General features: G+C 59.7%; 1 protein-coding gene across 2 annotated transcripts in view; it reads left to right on the top strand.

Annotated features, from left to right (window-relative positions):
* LOC121274257 (neural cell adhesion molecule L1-like) overlaps positions 1-21101 on the top strand; it is a 479567-nt gene that overhangs the window by 44439 nt on the left and 414027 nt on the right. For both annotated transcript variants that reach the window (XM_041181466.1, XM_041181467.1), the window contains exons 7-8: positions 1625-1809; positions 2513-2644. In XM_041181466.1, coding sequence (XP_041037400.1) covers positions 1625-1809; positions 2513-2644 — 317 coding nt within the window. The remainder of the gene's footprint in view (positions 1-1624; positions 1810-2512; positions 2645-21101) is intronic.

Genomic DNA, 21101 nt, shown 5'->3' on the forward strand with positions numbered 1-21101 from the left:
GTGAGATTTTACAGTGCGGCACTTCATAGAATCTCGCAGCCCACAAAGAGTCTATTCGGCCCGTCGTGCCGGTGCTGGCTTTTTTGCAAGATCGATGCAATTAATCCCAAACTCCGCCCCCCCCCACCCCTGCTCTTTCTCCCCAACACCCTGTGAATTTTTCCCCTTCGAGTATTTCTCCAATTCCCCCCCCGCCTTTTGAACGTTCCTATTGAATCTGCTTCCACCGCCCTTTCAGGCAGCGCCTTCCAGATCACCACAATTCGCTGTGTCAGACACATTCTCCTCAACCTCCGGAAGGATGTTCATCCCTCAGCACTGACCCTCCGACAGTGCGGCGTTCCCTCAGTACTGACCCTCCGACAGTGCGGTGCTCCCTCAGTACTGACCCTCTCTGACAGTGCGGCTCTCCCTCAGCACTGACCCTCCGACAGTGCGGCGCTCCCTTAGCACTGACCCTCCGACAGTGCGGCGCTCCCTCAGCACTGACCCTCCGACAGTGCAGTACTCCCTCAGTACTGACCCTCCACCAGTGCGGCGCTCCCTCAGTACTGACCCTCCGACAGTGCGGCGCACCCTCATCACTGACCCTCCGACAGTGCGGCTCTCCCTCAGCACTGACCCTCTGACAGTGCGGCACTCCCTCAGCACTGACCCTCCGACAGTGCGGCTCTCCCTCAACATTGACCCTCCGACAGTGCGGAGCTCCCTCTGTATTGACCCTCCGACAGTGCGGCACTCCCTCAGCACTGACCCTCCGACAGTGCGGCGCTCCCTCAGCACTGACCCTCCGACAGTGCGGCGCTCCCTCAGTACTGACCCTCCGACAGTGCGGCGCACCCTCATCACTGACCCTCCGACAGTGCGGCGCTCCCTCAGCACTGACCCTCTGACAGTGCGGCGCTCCCTCAGCACTGACCCTCCGACAGTGCGGCGCTCCCTCAGCACTGACCCTCCGACAGTGCGGCTCTCCCTCAGCACTGACCCTCCCACAGTGCGGCGCTCCCTCAGCACTGACCCACCGACAGTGCGGCGCTCCCTCAGCACTGACCCACCGACAGTGCGGCTCTCCCTCAGCACTGACCCTCCGACAGTGCGGCTCTCCCTCAGTACTGACCCTCCTACAGTGCGGCACTCCCTCAGTACTAACCCCCCGACAGTGCGGTGCTCCCTCAGTACTGACCCTCCGACAGTGCGGCTCTCCCTCAGCACTGACCCTCCGACAGTGCGGCGCTCCCTCAGCGCTGACCCTCCGACAGTGCAGCACTCCCTCAGCGCTGACCCTCCGACAGTGCACGCTCCCTCAGCACTGACCCTTCGACAGTGCGGCACTCCCTCAGCATTGACCCTCCGACAGTGCGGCACTCCCTCAGCACTGATCCTCCGACAGTGCACGCTCCCTCAGCACTGACCCTCCGACAGTGCGGCGCTCACTCAGCACTGACCCTCCGACAGTGCGGCACTCCCTCAGCACTGACCCTCCGACAGTGCGGCTATACAGTTAATGACCCTCAGTCGTGCTCCGTGTGTATTACAGAGCCCAGGATTTCAGTGATAATGCTTAGAGTGAGCATAATCCATCGACAGGTCTCTCAAGCCCTTGTACCCTTTGTCTCTTTCCCAGCCCAACTCCTACAGTACACTGGGAACGGTTGGACGGGAACTTCCCTCCAGAGAGGATCAGCTACGAAAGCTTCAACAAGACTCTGAAGATCAGTGATGTGACTGAGGATGATGATGGCGAGTATCGGTGTACAGTGAAGAACAGTCAGGGCCAAGTGAAACACACCTACAGTGTGTCTGTCGAGGGTAGGTCTGCTGTTTACTGCCTGACCCCAATACCCAGTTCAACCCCTCTCTGTAATCAGCACCAGCAGCAAATGACAGTGCCACTTCTGTCAAATAGGAACAGGAGGAGGCCATTCTGCCCCTCTCAAGCCTGTTACACAGGAACAGGAGGAGGCCATTCAGCCCCTCTCGAGCCTGTCACACAGGAACAGGAGGAGGCCGTACAGCCCCTCCCAAGCCTGTTACACAGGAACAGGAGGACTATTGTTCCGATTGCCGGCGAGCAGTTGTGATGCTGACACTCCAGTGGGCCAGTAAACCGCTGGTGACTACCCGAGTCCTGGCCTCTCCGACATGTGGAAACATCATCTCCACGTCGACCCTATCAAAGTCCTTTCATCACTTCAAAGAGTTCGATCTGGCTGTCCGAGTAGCCTTCTCTTTTCTAGAGAAGAGAGTTCCAGGCTGTCCAATCTTTCCAGATAGAAACATAGAAACTAGGAGCAGGAGGAGGCCATTCAGCCCTTCGATCCTGCTCCGCCAGACATTATGATCATGGCTGATCATCCAACTCAACAGCCTAGCTTCCGCTGTCTCCCCATACGCTTTGATCCCTTTAACCCCAAGAGCTATGTCTAACCCCTTCTTGAAAATATACAATGTTTTGGCTTCAACTACTTTCTGTGCTCTGATAGTTAGAACCACTCCCATCCTGTCTCGACAGCTGCTCCTTACTGGGTTAAGAAGCCGCAGGATGGGATATACAGCCCAGGAGAGACCGTGCGCCTGGATTGTGACATTGATGCAAAGCCAAAAGCAGAAATTCGCTGGAAAGTGAACGGGGTGTTGCTGAGCGGTGAGTGCCAGTGAACAGGGAGCTGCTGAGTGGTGAGTGCCAGTGAACAGGGCGTTGCTGAGTGGTGAGTGCCAGTGAACAGGGAGCTGCTGAGTGGTGAGTGCCAGTGAACAGGGCGTTGCTGAGTGGTGAGTGCCAGTGAACAGGGCGTTGCTGAGTGGTGAGTGCCAGTGAACAGGGAGTTGCTGAGCGGTGAGTGCCAGTGAACAGGGCACTGCTGAGCGGTGAGTGCCAGTGAACAGGGAGCTGCTGAGTGGTGAGTGCCAGTGAACAGGGCACTGCTGAGCGGTGAGTGCCAGGGAACAGGGAACTGCTGAGCGGTGAGTGCCAGAGAACAGGACACTGCTGAGTGGTGAGTGCCCGTGAATGAGGCACTGCTGAGTGGTGAGTGCCAGTGAACAGGGAGCTGCTGAGCGGTGAGTGCCAGTGAACAGGGCACTGCTGAGCGGTGAGTGCCAGTGAACAGGGCACTGCTGAGTGGTGATTCCCAGTGAACAGGGAGTTGCTGAGCGGTGAGTGCCAGTGAACAGGGAGCTGCTGAGTGGTGAGTGCCAGTGAACAGGGAGTTGCTGAGCGGTGAGTGCCAGTGAACAGGGAGCTGCTGAGTGGTGAGTGCCAGTGAACAGGACGCTGCTGAGTGGTGAGTGCCAGTAAACAGGGAGCTGCTAAGCGGTGAGCGCCAGTGAACAGGGCGCTGCTGAGCGGTGAGTGCCAGTGAATGAGGCGCTGCTGAGTGGTGAGTGCCAGTGAATGAGGTGCTGCTGAGTGGTGAGTGCCAGTGAACAGGGAGCTGCTGAGCGGTGAGTGCCAGTGAACAGGGAGCTGCTGAGCGGTGAGTGCCAGTGAACAGGGCACTGCTGAGTGGTGAGTGCCAGTGAATGAGGCGCTGCTGAGTGGTGAGTGCCAGTGAACAGGGAGCTGCTGAGCGGTGAGTGCCAGTGAACAGGGCACTGCTGAGTGGTGAGTGCCAGTGAACAGGACACTGCTGAGCGGTGAGTGCCAGTGAACAGGGAGCTGCTGAGTGGTGAGTGCCAGTGAACAGGACACTGCTGAGCGGTGAGTGCCAGTGACTGCGGCGTTGCGGAGCGGTGAGTGCCAGTGAGTGGGTCGCTGCTGAGCGGTGAGTGCAGTGAACAGGACGCTGCTGAGTGGTGAGTGCCAGTAAACAGGGAGCTGCTAAGCGGTGAGTGCCAGTGAACAGGACGCTGCTGAGCGGTGAGTGCCAGTGAACAGGGCACTGCTGAGCGGTGAGTGCCAGTGAACAGGGAGCTGCTGAGCGGTGAGTGCCAGTGAACAGGGCACTGCTGAGCGGTGAGTGCCAGTGAACAGGGCACTGCTGAGTGGTGAGTGCCAGTGAACAGGGAGCTGCTGAGTGGTGAGTGCCAGTGAACAGGGAGCTGCTGAGCGGTGAGTGCCAGTGAACAGGGCACTGCTGAGCGGTGAGTGCCAGTGAACAGGGCACTGCTGAGCGGTGAGTGCCAGTGAACAGGACACTGCTGAGCGGTGAGTGCCAGTGAATGAGGCGCTGCTGAGTGGTGAGTGCCAGTGAACAGGGAGCTGCTGAGTGGTGAGTGCCAGTGAACAGGGCACTGCTGAGCGGTGAGTGCCAGTGAACAGGGCACTGCTGAGCGGTGAGTGCCAGTGAACAGGACACTGCTGAGTGGTGAGTGCCAGTGAACAGGGAGCTGCTGAGTGGTGAGTGCCAGTGAATGAGGCACTGCTGAGTGGTGAGTGCCAGTGAACAGGGAGCTGCTGAGCGGTGAGTGCCAGTGAACAGGGCCCTGCTGAGCGGTGAGTGCCAGTGAACAGGGCTCTGCTGAGTGGTGATTCCCAGTGAACAGGGAGCTGCTGAGTGGTGAGTGCCAGTGAACAGGGAGCTGCTGAGTGGTGAGTGCCAGTGAACAGGGAGCTGCTGAGCGGTGAGTGCCAGCGAACAGGGAGCTGCTGAGTGGTGAGTGCCAGTGAACAGGACGCTGCTGAGTGGTGAGTGCCAGTAAACAGGGAGCTGCTAAGCGGTGAGCGCCAGTGAACAGGGCGCTGCTGAGCGGTGAGTGCCAGTGAATGAGGCGCTGCTGAGTGGTGAGTGCCAGTGAATGAGGTGCTGCTGAGTGGTGAGTGCCAGTGAACAGGGAGCTGCTGAGCGGTGAGTGCCAGTGAACAGGGAGCTGCTGAGCAGTGAGTGCCAGTGAACAGGGCACTGCTGAGTGGTGAGTGCCAGTGAATGAGGCGCTGCTGAGTGGTGAGTGCCAGTGAACAGGGAGCTGCTGAGCGGTGAGTGCCAGTGAACAGGGCACTGCTGAGTGGTGAGTGCCAGTGAACAGGACACTGCTGAGCGGTGAGTGCCAGTGAACAGGGAGCTGCTGAGTGGTGAGTGCCAGTGAACAGGACACTGCTGAGCGGTGAGTGCCAGTGACTGCGGCGTTGCTGAGCGGTGAGTGCCAGTGAGTGGGTCGCTGCTGAGCGGTGAGTGCAGTGAACAGGACGCTGCTGAGTGGTGAGTGCCAGTAAACAGGGAGCTGCTAAGCGGTGAGTGCCAGTGAACTGGGCACTGCTGAGCAGTGAGTGCCAGTGAACCGGGAGCTGCTGAGTGGTGGGTGCCAGTGAACAGGGAGTTGCTGAGCGGTGAGTGCCAGTGAACAGGGAGTTGCTGAGCGGTGAGTGCCAGTGAACAGGGCACTGCTGAGCGGTGAGTGCCAGTGAGCAGGGAGCTGCTGAGCGGTGAGTGCCAGTGAACAGGGAGCTGCTGAGCGGTGAGTGCCAGTGAATGAGGCGTTGCTGAGTTGTGAGAGCCAGTGAACAGGGCACTGCTGAGCGGTGAGTGCCAGTGAACAGGACACTGCTGAGCGGTGAGTGCCAGTGAACAGGGAGCTGCTGAGTGGTGAGTGCCAGTGAACAGGACACTGCTGAGCGGTGAGTGCCAGTGAATGGGTCGCTGCTGAGCGGTGAGTGCCAGTGAACAGGACGCTGCTGAGTGGTGAGTGACAGTAAACAGGGAGCTGCTAAGCGGTGAGTGCCAGTGAACAGGACGCTGCTGAGCGGTGAGTGCCAGTGAACAGGGCACTGCTGAGTGGTGAGTGCCAGTAAACAGGGAGCTGCTAAGCGGTGAGTGCCAGTGAACAGGGCGCTGCTGAGTTGTGAGAGCCAGTGAACAGGGCACTGCTGAGCGGTGAGTGCCAGTGAACAGGGCACTGCTGAGCGGTGAGTGCCAGTGAACAGGGAGCTGCTGAGCGGTGAGTGCCAGTGAACAGGGCACTGCTGAGTGGTGAGTGCCAGTGAACAGGACACTGCTGAGCGGTGAGTGCCAGTGAACAGGGAGCTGCTGAGTGGTGAGTGCCAGTGAACAGGACGCTGCTGAGCGGTGAGTGCCAGTGACTGCGGCGTTGCTGAGCGGTGAGTGCCAGTGAATGGGTCGCTGCTGAGGGGTGAGTGCCAGTGAACAGGGAGCTGCTGAGCTGTGAGTGCCAGTGAGCAGGGAGTTGCTGAGCGGTGAGTGCCAGTGAACAGGGAGCTGCTGAGCGGTGAGTGCCAGTGTACAGGGAGTTGCTGAGCGGTGAGTGCTAGTGAACAGCGTGTTGCTGAGTGGTGAGTGCCAGTGAACAGGGCACTGCTGAGCGGTGAGTGCCAGTGAACAGGGCACTGCTGAGCGGTGAGTGCCAGTGAACAGGGCACAGCTGAGCAGTGAGTGCCAGTGAACAGGGCACTGCTGAGCGGTGATTGCCAGTGAACAGGGCACTGCTGAGCGGTGAGTGCCAGTGAACATGTCACTGCTGAGCGGTGGGTGCCAGGGATCAGGGAGCTGCTGAGCGGAGAGTGCCAGTAAACAGGGCACTGCTGAGCGGTGAGTGCCAGTGAACAGGGCACTGCTGAGCGGTGGGTGCCAGTGAACAGAGAGTTGCTGAGAGGTGAGTGCCAGTGAACAGGGAGCTGCTGAGCGGTGAGTGCCAGTGAACAGGGCACTGCTGAGCGGTGAGTGCCAGTGAGCAGGGAGTTGCTGAGCGGTAAGTGCCAGTGAACAGGGCACTGCTGAGCGGTGAGTGCCAGTGAACAGGGCACTGCTAAGCGGTGAGTGCCAGTGAGCAGGGAGCTGCTGAGCGATGAGTGCCAGTGAGCAGGGAGCTGCTGAGCGGTGAGTGCCAGTGAGCAGGGAGTTGCTGAGCGGTGAGTGCCAGTGAGCAGGGATTTGCTGAGCGGTGAGTGCCAGTGAATGAGACGTTGCTGAGCGGTGAGTGCCAGTGAGCAGGGAGCTGCTAAGCGATGAGTGCCAGTGAACAGGGAGCTGCTGAGCGGTGAGTGCCAGTGAATGGGTCACTGCTGAGTGGTGAGTGCCAGTGAACAGGGCGTTGCTGAGTGGTGAGTGCCAGTGAATGGGTCACTGCTGAGCGATGAGTGCCAGTGAACAGGGCACTGCTGAGCGGTGAGTGCCAGTGAACAGGACACTGCTGATCGGTGAGTGCCAGTGAATGAGGCGTTGCTGAGCGGTGAGTGCCAGTGAATGGGTCGCTACTGAGCGGTGAGTGCCAGTGAACATGGAGCTGCTGAGCGGTGAGTGCCAGTGAACAGGGCACTGCTGAGAGGTGAGTGCCAGTGAAGAGGGCACTGCTAAGTGGTAAGTGCCAGTGAACAGGGAGCTGCTGAGTGGTGAGTGCCAGTGAACAGGACACTGCTGAGCGGTGAGTGCCAGTGAACAGGGCACTGCTGAGAGGTGAGTGCCAGTGAACAGGGAGCTGCTGAGCGGTGAGTGCCAGTGAACAGGGCACTGCTGAGTGGTGAGTGCCAGTGAACAGGACACTGCTGAGCGGTGAGTGACAGTAAACAGGGAGCTGCTAAGCGGTGAGTGCCAGTGAACAGGAAGCTGCTGAGCGGTGAGTGCCAGTGAACAGGGAGCTGCTGAGCGGTGAGTGCCAGTGAACAGGGCACTGCTGAGCGGTGAGTGCCAGTGAACAGGGCACTGCTAAGTGGTGAGTGCCAGTGAACAGGGACCTGCTGAGTGGTGAGTGCCAGTGAACAGGGAGCTGCTGAGCGGTGAGTGCAAGTGAACAGGGCACTGCTGAGAGGTGAGTGCCAGTGAACAGGGAGCTGCTGAGCGGTGAGTGCCAGTGAACAGGGCACTGCTGAGCGGTGAGTGCCAGTGAGCAGGGAGTTGCTGAGCGGTAAGTGCCAGTGAACAGGGCACTGCTGAGCGGTGAGTGCCAGTGAACAGGGAGCTGCTTAGCGGTGAGTGCCAGTGAGCAGGGAGCTGCTGAGCGATGAGTGCCAGTGAGCAGGGAGCTGCTGAGTGGTAAGTGCCAGTGAGCAGGGAGCTGCTGAGCGGTGAGTGCCAGTGAGCAGGGAGTTGCTGAGCGGTGAGTGCCAGTGAGCAGGGAGCTGCTAAGCGGAGAGTGCCAGTGAACAGGGAGCTGCTGAGCGGTGAGTGCCAGTGAATGGGTCACTGCTGAGTGGTGAGTGCCAGTGAACAGGGCGTTGCTGAGTGGTGAGTGCCAGTGAATGGGTTACTGTTGAGCGATGAGTGCCAGTGAACAGGACACTGCTGATCGGTGAGTGCCAGTGAATGAGGCGTTGCTGAGCGGTGAGTGCCAGTGAATGGGTCGCTGCTGAGCGGTGAGTGCCAGTGAACAGGGAGCTGCTGAGCGGCGAGTGCCAGTGAACAGGGCACTGCTGAGAGGTGAGTGCCAGTGAAGAGGGCACTGCTAAGTGGTGAGTGCCAGTGAACAGGGAGCTGCTGAGTGGTGAGTGCCAGTGAACAGGACACTGCTGAGCGGTGAGGGCCAGTGAACAGGGAGCTGCTGAGTGGTGAGTGCCAGTGAACAGGACACTGGTGAGCGGTGAGTGCCAGTGAATGAGGCGTTGCTGAGCGGTGAGTGCCAGTGAATGGGTCGCTGCTGAGCGGTGAGTGCCAGTGAACAGGACGCTGCTGAGTGGTGAGTGCCAGTAAACAGGGAGCTGCTAAGCGGTGAGCGCCAGTGAACAGGGCGCTGCTGAGCGGTGAGTGCCAGTGAATGAGACGCTGCTGAGTGGTGAGTGCCAGTGAATGAGGTGCTGCTGAGTTGTGAGTGCCAGTGAACAGGGAGCTGCTGAGCGGTGAGTGCCAGTGAACAGGGCACTGCTGAGTGGTGAGTGCCAGTGAATGAGGCGCTGCTGAGTGGTGAGTACCAGTGAACAGGGAGCTGCTGAGCGGTGAGTGCCAGTGAACAGGGCACTGCTGAGTGGTGAGTGCCAGTGAACAGGACACTGCTGAGCGGTGAGTGCCAGTGAACAGGGAGCTGCTGAGTGGTGAGTGCCAGTGAACAGGACACTGCTGAGCGGTGAGTGCCAGTGAATGGGTCGCTGCTGAGCGGTGAGTGCCAGTGAACAGGGAGCTGCTGAGCGGTGAGTGCCAGTGAACAGGGCACTGCTGAGAGGTGAGTGCCAGTGAAGAGGGCATTGCTAAGTGGTGAGTGCCAGTGAACAGGACACTGCTGAGCGGTGAGGGCCAGTGAACAGGGAGCTGCTGAGTGGTGAGTGCCAGTGAACAGGACACTGGTGAGCGGTGAGTGCCAGTGAATGAGGCGTTGCTGAGCGGTGAGTGCCAGTGAATGGGTCGCTGCTGAGCGGTGAGTGCCAGTGAACAGGACGCTGCTGAGTGGTGAGTGCCAGTAAACAGGGAGCTGCTAAGCGGTGAGCGCCAGTGAACAGGGCGCTGCTGAGCGGTGAGTGCCAGTGAATGAGACGCTGCTGAGTGGTGAGTGCCAGTGAATGAGGTGCTGCTGAGTTGTGAGTGCCAGTGAACAGGGAGCTGCTGAGCGGTGAGTGCCAGTGAACAGGGCACTGCTGAGTGGTGAGTGCCAGTGAATGAGGCGCTGCTGAGTGGTGAGTACCAGTGAACAGGGAGCTGCTGAGCGGTGAGTGCCAGTGAACAGGGCACTGCTGAGTGGTGAGTGCCAGTGAACAGGACACTGCTGAGCGGAGAGTGCCAGTGAACAGGGAGCTGCTGAGTGGTGAGTGCCAGTGAACAGGACACTGCTGAGCGGTGAGTGCCAGTGAATGGGTCGCTGCTGAGCGGTGAGTGCCAGTGAACAGGACGCTGCTGAATGGTGAGTGACAGTAAACAGGGAGCTGCTAAGCGGTGAGTGCCAGTGAACAGGACGCTGCTGAGTGGTGAGTGCCAGTGAATGAGGCACTGCTGAGCGGTGAGTGCCAGTGAACAGGGAGCTGCTGAGCGGTGAGTGCCAGTGAACAGGGAGCTGCTGAGCGGTGAGTGCCAGTGAACAGGGCATTGCTGAGCGGTGAGTGCCAGTGAACAGGGCACTGCTGAGTGGTGAGTGCCAGTGAACAGGACACTGCTGAGCGGTGAGTGCCAGTGAACAGGGAGCTGCTGAGTGGTGAGTGCCAGTGAACAGGACACTGCTGAGCGGTGAGTGACAGTGAACAGGGCACTGCTGAGCGGTGAGTGCCAGTGAGCAGGGAGTTGCTATGCGGTGAGTGCCAGTGAACACGGAGCTGCTGAGCGGTGAGTGCCACTGAATGTGTCACTGCTGAGTGGTGAGTGCCAGTGAACAGGGCGCTGCTGAGTGGTGAGTGCCAGTGAATTGGTCACTGCTGAGCGATGAGTGCCAGTGAATGGGTCACTGCTGAGCGGTGAGTGCCAGTGAATGAGGTGCTGCTGAGAAGTGAGTGCCAGTGAATGGGTGACTGCTGAGCGGTGAGTGCCAGTGAACAGGTCGCTGCTGAGCGGTGAGTGCCAGTGAACAGGGAGCTGCTGAGAGGTGAGTGCCAGTGAACAGGTCGCTGCTGAGCGGTGAGTGCCAGTGAACAGGGAGCTGCTGAGAAGTGAGTGCCAGTGAATGGGTGACTGCTGAGCGGTGAGTGCCAGTGAACAGGTCGCTGCTGAGCGGTGAGTGCCAGTGACTGCGGTGTTGCTGAGCGCTGAGTGCCAGTGAATGGTTCGCTGCTGAGGGGAGAGTGCCAGTGAACAGGGAGCTGCTGAGCTGTGAGTGCCAGTGAGCAGGGAGCTGCTGAGCGGTGAGTGCCAGTGAACAGGGAGCTGCTGAGCGGTGAGTGCCAGTGAACAGGTCGCTGCTGAGCTGTGAGTGCCAGTGAGCAGGGAGCTGCTGAGCGGTGAGTGCCAGTGAATGAGGCATTGCTGAGTTGTGAGAGCCAGTGAACAGGGCACTGCTGAGCGGTGAGTGCCAGTGAACAGGGCACTGCTGAGCGGTGAGTGCCAGTGAACAGGGAGCTGCTGAGCGGTGAGTGCCAGTGAATGGGTCACTGCTGAGTGGTGAGTGCCAGTGAACAGGCCGTTGCTGAGTGGTGAGTGCCAGTGAATGGGTCACTGCTGAGCGATGAGTGCCAGTGAACAGGGCACTGCTGAGCGGTGAGTGCCAGTGAACAGGACACTGCTGATCGGTGAGTGCCAGTGAATGTGGCGTTGCTGAGCGGTGAGTGCCAGTGAATGGGTCGCTGCTGAGCGGTGAGTGCCAGTGAACAGGGAGCTGCTGAGCGGTGAGTGCCATGAACAGGGCACTGCTGAGAGGTAAGTGCCAGTGAAGAGGGCACTGCTAAGTGGTGAGTGCCAGTGAACAGGACACTGCTGAGCGGTGAGTGCCAGTGAGCAGGGAGTTGCTGAGCGGTGAGTGCCAGTGAGCAGGGATTTGCTGAGCGGTGAGTGCCAGTGAATGAGACGTTGCTGAGCAGTGAGTGCCAGTGAGCAGGGAGCTGCTAAGCGGTGAGTGGCAGTGAACAGGGCACTGCTGAGCGTTGGGTGCCAGGGATCAGGGAGCTGCTGAGCGGTGAGTGCCAGTAAACAGGGCACTGCTGAGCGGTGAGTGCCAGTGAACAGGGCACTGCTGAGCGGTGGGTGCCAGTGAACAGTGAGTTGCTGAGTGGTGAGTGCCAGTGAACAGGGAGCTGCTGAGCGGTGAGTGCCAGTGAACAGGGCACTGCTGAGCGGTGAGTGCCAGTGAGCAGGGAGTTGCTAAGCGGTGAGTGCCAGTGAACAGGGAGCTGCTGAGCGGTGAGTGCCACTGAATGGGTCACTGCTGAGTGGTGCGTGCCAGTGAACAGGGCGTTGCTGAGTGGTGAGTGCCAGTGAATGGGTCACTGCTGAGCGGTGAGTGCCAGTGAATGGGTCACTGCTGAGCGGTGTGTGCCAGTGAATGAGGTGCTGCTGAGCAGTGAGTGCCAGTGAATGGGTCGCTGCTGAGCGGTGAGTGCCAGTGAACAGGTCGCTGCTGAGCGGTGAGTGCCAGTGAACAGGGAGCTGCTGAGATGTGAGTGCCAGTGAACAGGACGCTGCTGAGCGGTGAGTGCCAGTGAATGAGGTGTTGCTGAGTTGTGAGATCCAGTGAACAGGGCACTGCTGAGCGGTGAGTGCCAGTGAACAGGGCACTGCTGAGCGGTGAGTGCCAGTGAACAGGGCACTGCTGAGCGGTGAGTGCCAGTGAACAGGGCACTGCTGAGTGGTGAGTGCCAGTGAACAGGACACTGCTGAGCGGTGAGTGCCAGTGAACAGGGAGCTGCTGAGTGGTGAGTGCCAGTGAACAGGACACTGCTGAGCGGTGAGTGACAGTGAACAGGGCACTGCTGAGCGGTGAGTGCCAGTGAGCAGGGAGTTGCTATGCGGTGAGTGCCAGTGAACAGGGAGCTCCTGAGCGGTGAGTGCCACTGAATGTGTCACTGCTGAGCGGTGAGTGCTAGTGAACAGAGAGTTGCTGAGAGGTGAGTGCCAGTGAACAGGGAGCTGCTGAGCGGTGAGTACCAGTGTACAGGGCACTGCTGAGCGGTGAGTGCCAGTGAGCAGGGAGTTGCTGAGCGGTAAGTGCCAGTGAACAGGGCACTGCTGAGCGGTGAGTGCCAGTGAACAGGGAGCTGCTGAGCGGTGAGTGCCAGTGAGCAGGGAGCTGCTGAGCGATGAGTGCCAGTGAGCAGGGAGCTGCTGAGCGGTGAGTGCCAGTGATCAGGGAGCTGCTGAGCGGTGAGTGCCAGTGAGCAGGGAGTTGCTATGCGGTGAGTGCCAGTGAACAGGGAGCTGCTGAGCGGTGAGTGCCACTGAATGTATCACTGCTGAGTGGTGAGTGCCAGTGAACAGTGCGCTGCTGAGTGGTGAGTGCCAGTGAATGGGTCACTGCTGAGCGGTGAGTGCCAGTGAATGAGGTGCTGCTGAGAAGTGAGTGCCAGTGAATGGGTGACTGCTGAGCGGTGAGTGCCAGTGAACAGGTCGCTGCTGAGCGGTGAGTGCCAGTGAACAGGGAGCTGCTGAGAGGTGAGTGCCAGTGAACAGGATGCTGCTGAGCGGTGAGTGCCAGTGACTGCGGTGTTGCTGAGCGGTGAGTGCCAGTGAATGGTTCGCCGCTGAGGGGAGAGTGCCAGTGAACAGGGAGCTGCTGAGCTGTGAGTGCCAGTGAGCAGGGAGCTGCTGAGCGGTGAGTGCCAGTGAACAGGGAGCTGCTGAGCGGTGAGTGCCAGTGTACAGGGAGTTGCTGAGCGGTGAGTGCTAGTGAACAGGGTGTTGCTGAGTGGTGAGTGCCAGTGAACAGGGCGCTGCTGAGCGGTGAGTGCCAGTGAACAGTGCACTGCTGAGCGGTGATTGCCAGTGAACAGGGCACTGCTGAGCGGTGATTGCCAGTGAATGAGGCGCTGCTGAGTGGTGAGTGCCAGTGAACAGGGAGCTGATGAGCGGTGAGTGCCGGTGAACAGGGCGCTGCTGAGAGGTGAGTGCCAGTGAACAGGGCACTGCTGAGCGGTGAGTGCCAGTGAACAGGGCACTGCTGCGCGGTGAGTGCCAGTGAACAGTGCACTGCTGAGCGGTGAGTGCCAGTGAACAGGGCACTGCTGAGCGGTGAGTGCCAGTGAACAGGGCACTGCTGCGCGGTGAGTGCCAGTGAACAGTGCACTGCTGAGCGGTGAGTGCCAGTGAACAGGTCGCTGCTGAGCGGTGAGTGCCAGTGAACAGGTCGCTGCTGAGCTGTGAGTGCCAGTGAGCAGGGAGCTGCTGAGCGGTGAGTGCCAGTGAATGAGGCGTTGCTGAGTTGTGAGAGCCAGTGAACAGGGCACTGCTGAGCGGTGAGTGCCAGTGAACAGGGCACTGCTGAGCGGTGAGTGCCAGTGAACAGGGAGCTGCTGAGCGGTGAGTGCCAGTGAATGGGTCACTGCTGAGTGGTGAGTGCCAGTGAACAGGCCGTTGCTGAGTGGTGAGTGCCAGTGAATGGGTCACTGCTGAGCGATGAGTGCCAGTGAACAGGGCACTGCTGAGCGGTGAGTGCCAGTGAACAGGACACTGCTGATCGGTGAGTGCCAGTGAATGAGGCGTTGCTGAGCGGTGAGTGCCAGTGAATGGGTCGCTGCTGAGCGGTGAGTGCCAGTGAACAGGGAGCTGCTGAGCGGTGAGTGCCATGAACAGGGCACTGCTGAGAGGTAAGTGCCAGTGAAGAGGGCACTGCTAAGTGGTGAGTGCCAGTGAACAGGACACTGCTGAGCGGTGAGTGCCAGTGAGCAGGGAGTTGCTGAGCGGTGAGTGCCAGTGAGCAGGGATTTGCTGAGCGGTGAGTGCCAGTGAATGAGACGTTGCTGAGCAGTGAGTGCCAGTGAGCAGGGAGCTGCTAAGCGGTGAGTGGCAGTGAACAGGGCACTGCTGAGCGTTGGGTGCCAGGGATCAGGGAGCTGCTGAGCGGTGAGTGCCAGTAAACAGGGCACTGCTGAGCGGTGAGTGCCAGTGAACAGGGCACTGCTGAGCGGTGGGTGCCAGTGAACAGTGAGTTGCTGAGTGGTGAGTGCCAGTGAACAGGGAGCTGCTGAGCGGTGAGTGCCAGTGAACAGGGCACTGCTGAGCGGTGAGTGCCAGTGAGCAGGGAGTTGCTAAGCGGTGAGTGCCAGTGAACAGGGAGCTGCTGAGCGGTGAGTGCCACTGAATGGGTCACTGCTGAGTGGTGCGTGCCAGTGAACAGGGCGTTGCTGAGTGGTGAGTGCCAGTGAATGGGTCACTGCTGAGCGGTGAGTGCCAGTGAATGGGTCACTGCTGAGCGGTGTGTGCCAGTGAATGAGGTGCTGCTGAGCAGTGAGTGCCAGTGAATGGGTCGCTGCTGAGCGGTGAGTGCCAGTGAACAGGTCGCTGCTGAGCGGTGGGTGCCAGTGAACAGTGAGTTGCTGAGTGGTGAGTGCCAGTGAACAGGGAGCTGCTGAGCGGTGAGTGCCAGTGAACAGGGCACTGCTGAGCGGTGAGTGCCAGTGAGCAGGGAGTTGCTAAGCGGTGAGTGCCAGTGAACAGGGAGCTGCTGAGCGGTGAGTGCCACTGAATGGGTCACTGCTGAGTGGTGCATGCCAGTGAACAGGGCGTTGCTGAGTGGTGAGTGCCAGTGAATGGGTCACTGCTGAGCGGTGAGTGCCAGTGAATGGGTCACTGCTGAGCGGTGTGTGCCAGTGAATGAGGTGCTGCTGAGCAGTGAGTGCCAGTGAATGGGTCGCTGCTGAGCGGTGAGTGCCAGTGAACAGGTCGCTGCTGAGCGGTGAGTGCCAGTGAACAGGGAGCTGCTGAGATGTGAGTGCCAGTGAACAGGACGCTGCTGAGCGGTGAGTGCCAGTGAATGTGGTGTTGCTGAGTTGTGAGATCCAGTGAACAGGGCACTGCTGAGCGGTGAGTGCCAGTGAACAGGGAGCTGCTGAGTGGTGAGTGCCAGTGAACAGGACACTGCTGAGCGGTGAGTGCCAGTGACTGCGGCGTTGCTGAGCGGTGAGTGCCAGTGAATGGGTCGCTGCTGAGGGGTGAGTGCCAGTGAACAGGGAGCTGCTGAGCTGTGAGTGCCAGTGAGAAGGGATTTGCTGAGCGGTGAGTGCCAGTGAACAGGGAGCTGCTGAGCGGTGAGTGCCAGTGAACAGGGAGTTGCTGAGCGGTGAGTGCTAGTGAACAGGGAGTTGCTGAGCGGTGAGTGCTAGTGAACAGAGAGTTGCTGAGAGGTGAGTGCCAGTGAACAGGGAGCTGCTGAGCGGTGAGTACCAGTGTACAGGGCACTGCTGAGCGGTGAGTGCCAGTGAGCAGGGAGTTGCTGAGCGGTAAGTGCCAGTGAACAGGGCACTGCTGAGCGGTGAGTGCCAGTGAACAGGGAGCTGCTGATCGATGAGTGCCAGTGAGCAGGGAGCTGCTGAGCGATGAGTGCCAGTGAGCAGGGAGCTGCTGAGCGGTGAGTGCCAGTGAGCAGGGAGCTGCTGAGCGGTGAGTGCCAGTGAGCAGGGAGTTGCTGAGCGGTGAGTGCCAGTGAGCAGCGATTTGCTGAGCGGTGAGTGCCAGTGAATGAGACGTTGCTGAGCGGTGAGTGCCAGTGAGCAGGGAGCTGCTAAGCGGTGAGTGCCAGTGAACAGGGAGCTGCTGAGCGGTGAGTGCCAGTGAGCAGGGAGTTGCTGAGCGGTGAGTGCCAGTGAGCAGGGATTTGCTGAGCGGTGAGTGCCAGTGAATGAGACGTTGCTGAGCAGTGAGTGCCAGTGAGCAGGGAGCTGCTAAGCGGTGAGTGCCAGTGAACAGGGAGCTGCTGAGCGGTGAGTGCCAGTGAATGAGGCGTTGCTGAGCGGTGAGTGCCAGTGAATGGGTCGCTGCTGAGCGGTGAGTGCCAGTGAACAGGGAGCTGCTGAGCGGTGAGTGCCAGTGAACAGGGCACTGCTGAGAGGTGAGTGCCAGTGAAGAGGGCACTGCTAAGTGGTGAGTGCCAGTGAACAGGACACTGCTGAGCGGTGAGGGCCAGTGAACAGGGAGCTGCTGAGTGGTGAGTGCCAGTGAACAGGACACTGGTGAGCGGTGAGTGCCAGTGAATGAGGCGTTGCTGAGCGGTGAGTGCCAGTGAATGGGTCGCTGCTGAGCGGTGAGTGCCAGTGAACAGGACGCTGCTGAGTGGTGAGTGCCAGTAAACAGGGAGCTGCTAAGCGGTGAGCGCCAGTGAACAGGGCGCTGCTGAGCGGTGAGTGCCAGTGAATGAGACGCTGCTGAGTGGTGAGTGCCAGTGAATGAGGTGCTGCTGAGTTGTGGGTGCCAGTGAACAGGGAGCTGCTGAGCGGTGAGTGCCAGTGAACAGGGCACTGCTGAGTGGTGAGTGCCAGTGAATGAGGCGCTGCTGAGTGGTGAGTGCCAGTGAACAGGGGGCTGCTGAGCGGTGAGTGCCAGTGAACAGGGCACTGCTGAGTGGTGAGTGCCAGTGAACAGGACACTGCTGAGCGGTGAGTGCCAGTGAACAGGGAGCTGCTGAGTGGTGAGTGCCAGTGAACAGGACACTGCTGAGCGGTGAGTGCCAGTGAATGGGTCGCTGCTGAGCGGTGAGTGCCAGTGAACAGGACGCTGCTGAGTGGTGAGTGACAGTAAACAGGGAGCTGCTAAGCGGTGAGTGCCAGTGAACAGGACGCTGCTGAGTGGTGAGTGCCAGTGAATGAGGCACTGCTGAGCGGTGTGTGCCAGTGAATGAGGTGCTGCTGAGCAGTGAGTGCCAGTGAATGGGTCACTGCTGAGCGGTGTGTGCCAGTGAATGAGGTGCTGCTGAGCAGTGAGTGCCAGTGAATGGGTGACTGCTGAGCGGTGAGTGCCAGTGAACAGGTCGCTGCTGAGCGGTGAGTGCCAGTGAACAGGGAGCTGCTGAGAGGTGAGTGCCAGTGAACAGGACGCTGCTGAGCGGTGAGTGCCAGTGAATGAGGCGTTGCTGAGTTGTGAGATCCAGTGAACAGGGCACTGCTGAGTGGTGAGTGCCAGTGAACAGGGCACTGCTGAGCGGTGAGTGCCAGTGAACAGGGCACTGCTGAGCGGTGATTGCCAGTGAACAGGGCACTGCTGAGTGGTGAGTGCCAGTGAACAGGACAGTGCTGAGCGGTGAGTGCCAGTGAACAGGGAGCTGCTGAGTGGTGAGTGCCAGTGAACAGGACACTGCTGAGCAATGAGTGACAGTGAACAGGGCACTGCTGAGCGGTGAGTGCCAGTGAGCAGGGAGTTGCTATGCGGTGAGTGCCAGTGAACAGGGAGCTGCTGAGCGGTGAGTGCCACTGAATGTGTCACTGCTGAGTGGTGAGTGCCAGTGAACAGGGCGCTGCTGAGTGGTGAGTGCCAGTGAATTGGTCACTGCTGAGCGATGAGTGCCAGTGAATGGGTCACTTCTGAGCGGTGAGTGCCAGTGAATGAGGTGCTGCTGAGAAGTGAGTGCCAGTGAATGGGTGACTGCTGAGCGGTGAGTGCCAGTGAACAGGACGCTGCTGAGTGGTGAGTGCCAGTAAACAGGGAGCTGCTAAGCGGTGAGTGCCAGTGAACAGGGCGCTGCTGAGAGGTGAGTGCCAGTGAACAGGGCACTGCTGAGCGGTGAGTGCCAGTGAACAGGGCACTGCTGAGCGGTGAGTGCCAGTGAACAGTGCACTGCTGAGCGGTGAGTGCCAGTGAACAGGTCGCTGCTGAGCGGTGAGTGCCAGTGAACAGGTCGCTGCTGAGCTGTGAGTGCCAGTGAGCAGGGAGCTGCTGAGCGGTGATTGCCAGTGAATGAGGCGTTGCTGAGTTGTGAGAGCCAGTGAACAGGGCACTGCTGAGCGGTGAGTGCCAGTGAACAGGGCACTGCTGAGCGGTGAGTGCCAGTGAACAGGGCGCTGCTGAGCGGTGAGTGCCAGTGAACAGTGCACTGCTGAGCGGTGATTGCCAGTGAACAGGGCACTGCTGAGCGGTGATTGCCAGTGAATGAGGCGCTGCTGAGTGGTGAGTGCCAGTGAACAGGGAGCTGCTGAGCGGTGAGTGCCGGTGAACAGGGCGCTGCTGAGAGGTGAGTGCCAGTGAACAGGGCACTGCTGAGCGGTGAGTGCCAGTGAACAGGGCACTGCTGCGCGGTGAGTGCCAGTGAACAGTGCACTGCTGAGCGGTGAGTGCCAGTGAACAGGTCGCTGCTGAGCGGTGAGTGCCAGTGAACAGGTCGCTGCTGAGCTGTGAGTGCCAGTGAGCAGGGAGCTGCTGAGCGGTGAGTGCCAGTGAATGAGGCGTTGCTGAGTTGTGAGAGCCAGTGAACAGGGCACTGCTGAGCGGTGAGTGCCAGTGAACAGGGCACTGCTGAGCGGTGAGTGCCAGTGAACAGGGAGCTGCTGAGCGGTGAGTGCCAGTGAATGGGTCACTGCTGAGTGGTGAGTGCCAGTGAACAGGCCGTTGCTGAGTGGTGAGTGCCAGTGAATGGGTCACTGCTGAGCGATGAGTGCCAGTGAACAGGGCACTGCTGAGCGGTGAGTGCCAGTGAACAGGACACTGCTGATCGGTGAGTGCCAGTGAATGAGGCGTTGCTGAGCGGTGAGTGCCAGTGAATGGGTCGCTGCTGAGCGGTGAGTGCCAGTGAACAGGGAGCTGCTGAGCGGTGAGTGCCATGAACAGGGCACTGCTGAGAGGTAAGTGCCAGTGAAGAGGGCACTGCTAAGTGGTGAGTGCCAGTGAACAGGACACTGCTGAGCGGTGAGTGCCAGTGAGCAGGGAGTTGCTGAGCGGTGAGTGCCAGTGAGCAGGGATTTGCTGAGCGGTGAGTGCCAGTGAATGAGACGTTGCTGAGCAGTGAGTGCCAGTGAGCAGGGAGCTGCTAAGCGGTGAGTGGCAGTGAACAGGGCACTGCTGAGCGTTGGGTGCCAGGGATCAGGGAGCTGCTGAGCGGTGAGTGCCAGTAAACAGGGCACTGCTGAGCGGTGAGTGCCAGTGAACAGGGCACTGCTGAGCGGTGGGTGCCAGTGAACAGTGAGTTGCTGAGTGGTGAGTGCCAGTGAACAGGGAGCTGCTGAGCGGTGAGTGCCAGTGAACAGGGCACTGCTGAGCGGTGAGTGCCAGTGAGCAGGGAGTTGCTAAGCGGTGAGTGCCAGTGAACAGGGAGCTGCTGAGCGGTGAGTGCCACTGAATGGGTCACTGCTGAGTGGTGCGTGCCAGTGAACAGGGCGTTGCTGAGTGGTGAGTGCCAGTGAATGGGTCACTGCTGAGCGGTGAGTGCCAGTGAATGGGTCACTGCTGAGCGGTGTGTGCCAGTGAATGAGGTGCTGCTGAGCAGTGAGTGCCAGTGAATGGGTCGCTGCTGAGCGGTGAGTGCCAGTGAACAGGTCGCTGCTGAGCGGTGGGTGCCAGTGAATGGGTCACTGCTGAGTGGTGCATGCCAGTGAACAGGGCGTTGCTGAGTGGTGAGTGCCAGTGAATGGGTCACTGCTGAGCGGTGAGTGCCAGTGAATGGGTCACTGCTGAGCGGTGTGTGCCAGTGAATGAGGTGCTGCTGAGCAGTGAGTGCCAGTGAATGGGTCGCTGCTGAGCGGTGAGTGCCAGTGAACAGGTCGCTGCTGAGCGGTGAGTGCCAGTGAACAGGGAGCTGCTGAGATGTGAGTGCCAGTGAACAGGACGCTGCTGAGCGGTGAGTGACAGTGAATGTGGTGTTGCTGAGTTGTGAGATCCAGTGAACAGGGCACTGCTGAGCGGTGAGTGCCAGTGAACAGGGAGCTGCTGAGTGGTGAGTGCCAGTGAACAGGACACTGCTGAGCGGTGAGTGCCAGTGACTGCGGCGTTGCTGAGCGGTGAGTGCCAGTGAATGGGTCGCTGCTGAGGGGTGAGTGCCAGTGAACAGGGAGCTGCTGAGCTGTGAGTGCCAGTGAGAAGGGATTTGCTGAGCGGTGAGTGCCAGTGAACAGGGAGCTGCTGAGCGGTGAGTGCCAGTGAACAGGGAGTTGCTGAGCGGTGAGTGCTAGTGAACAGGGAGTTGCTGAGCGGTGAGTGCTAGTGAACAGAGAGTTGCTGAGAGGTGAGTGCCAGTGAACAGGGAGCTGCTGAGCGGTGAGTACCAGTGTACAGGGCACTGCTGAGCGGTGAGTGCCAGTGAGCAGGGAGTTGCTGAGCGGTAAGTGCCAGTGAACAGGGCACTGCTGAGCGGTGAGTGCCAGTGAACAGGGAGCTGCTGATCGATGAGTGCCAGTGAGCAGGGAGCTGCTGAGCGATGAGTGCCAGTGAGCAGGGAGCTGCTGAGCGGTGAGTGCCAGTGAGCAGGGAGCTGCTGAGCGGTGAGTGCCAGTGAGCAGGGAGTTGCTGAGCGGTGAGTGCCAGTGAGCAGCGATTTGCTGAGCGGTGAGTGCCAGTGAATGAGACGTTGCTGAGCGGTGAGTGCCAGTGAGCAGGGAGCTGCTAAGCGGTGAGTGCCAGTGAACAGGGAGCTGCTGAGCGGTGAGTGCCAGTGAGCAGGGAGTTGCTGAGCGGTGAGTGCCAGTGAGCAGGGATTTGCTGAGCGGTGAGTGCCAGTGAGCAGGGATTTGCTGAGCGGTGAGTGCCAGTGAATGAGACGTTGCTGAGCAGTGAGTGCCAGTGAGCAGGGAGCTGCTAAGCGGTGAGTGCCAGTGAACAGGGAGCTGCTGAGCGGTGAGTGCCAGTGAATGAGGCGTTGCTGAGCGGTGAGTGCCAGTGAATGGGTCGCTGCTGAGCGGTGAGTGCCAGTGAACAGGGAGCTGCTGAGCGGTGAGTGCCAGTGAACAGGGCACTGCTGAG

The sequence above is a fragment of the Carcharodon carcharias genome (genome assembly GCF_017639515.1).
Source record: "Carcharodon carcharias isolate sCarCar2 chromosome 35 unlocalized genomic scaffold, sCarCar2.pri SUPER_35_unloc_5, whole genome shotgun sequence".
In the NCBI taxonomy this organism is placed as follows: Eukaryota; Metazoa; Chordata; class Chondrichthyes; order Lamniformes; family Lamnidae; genus Carcharodon; species Carcharodon carcharias.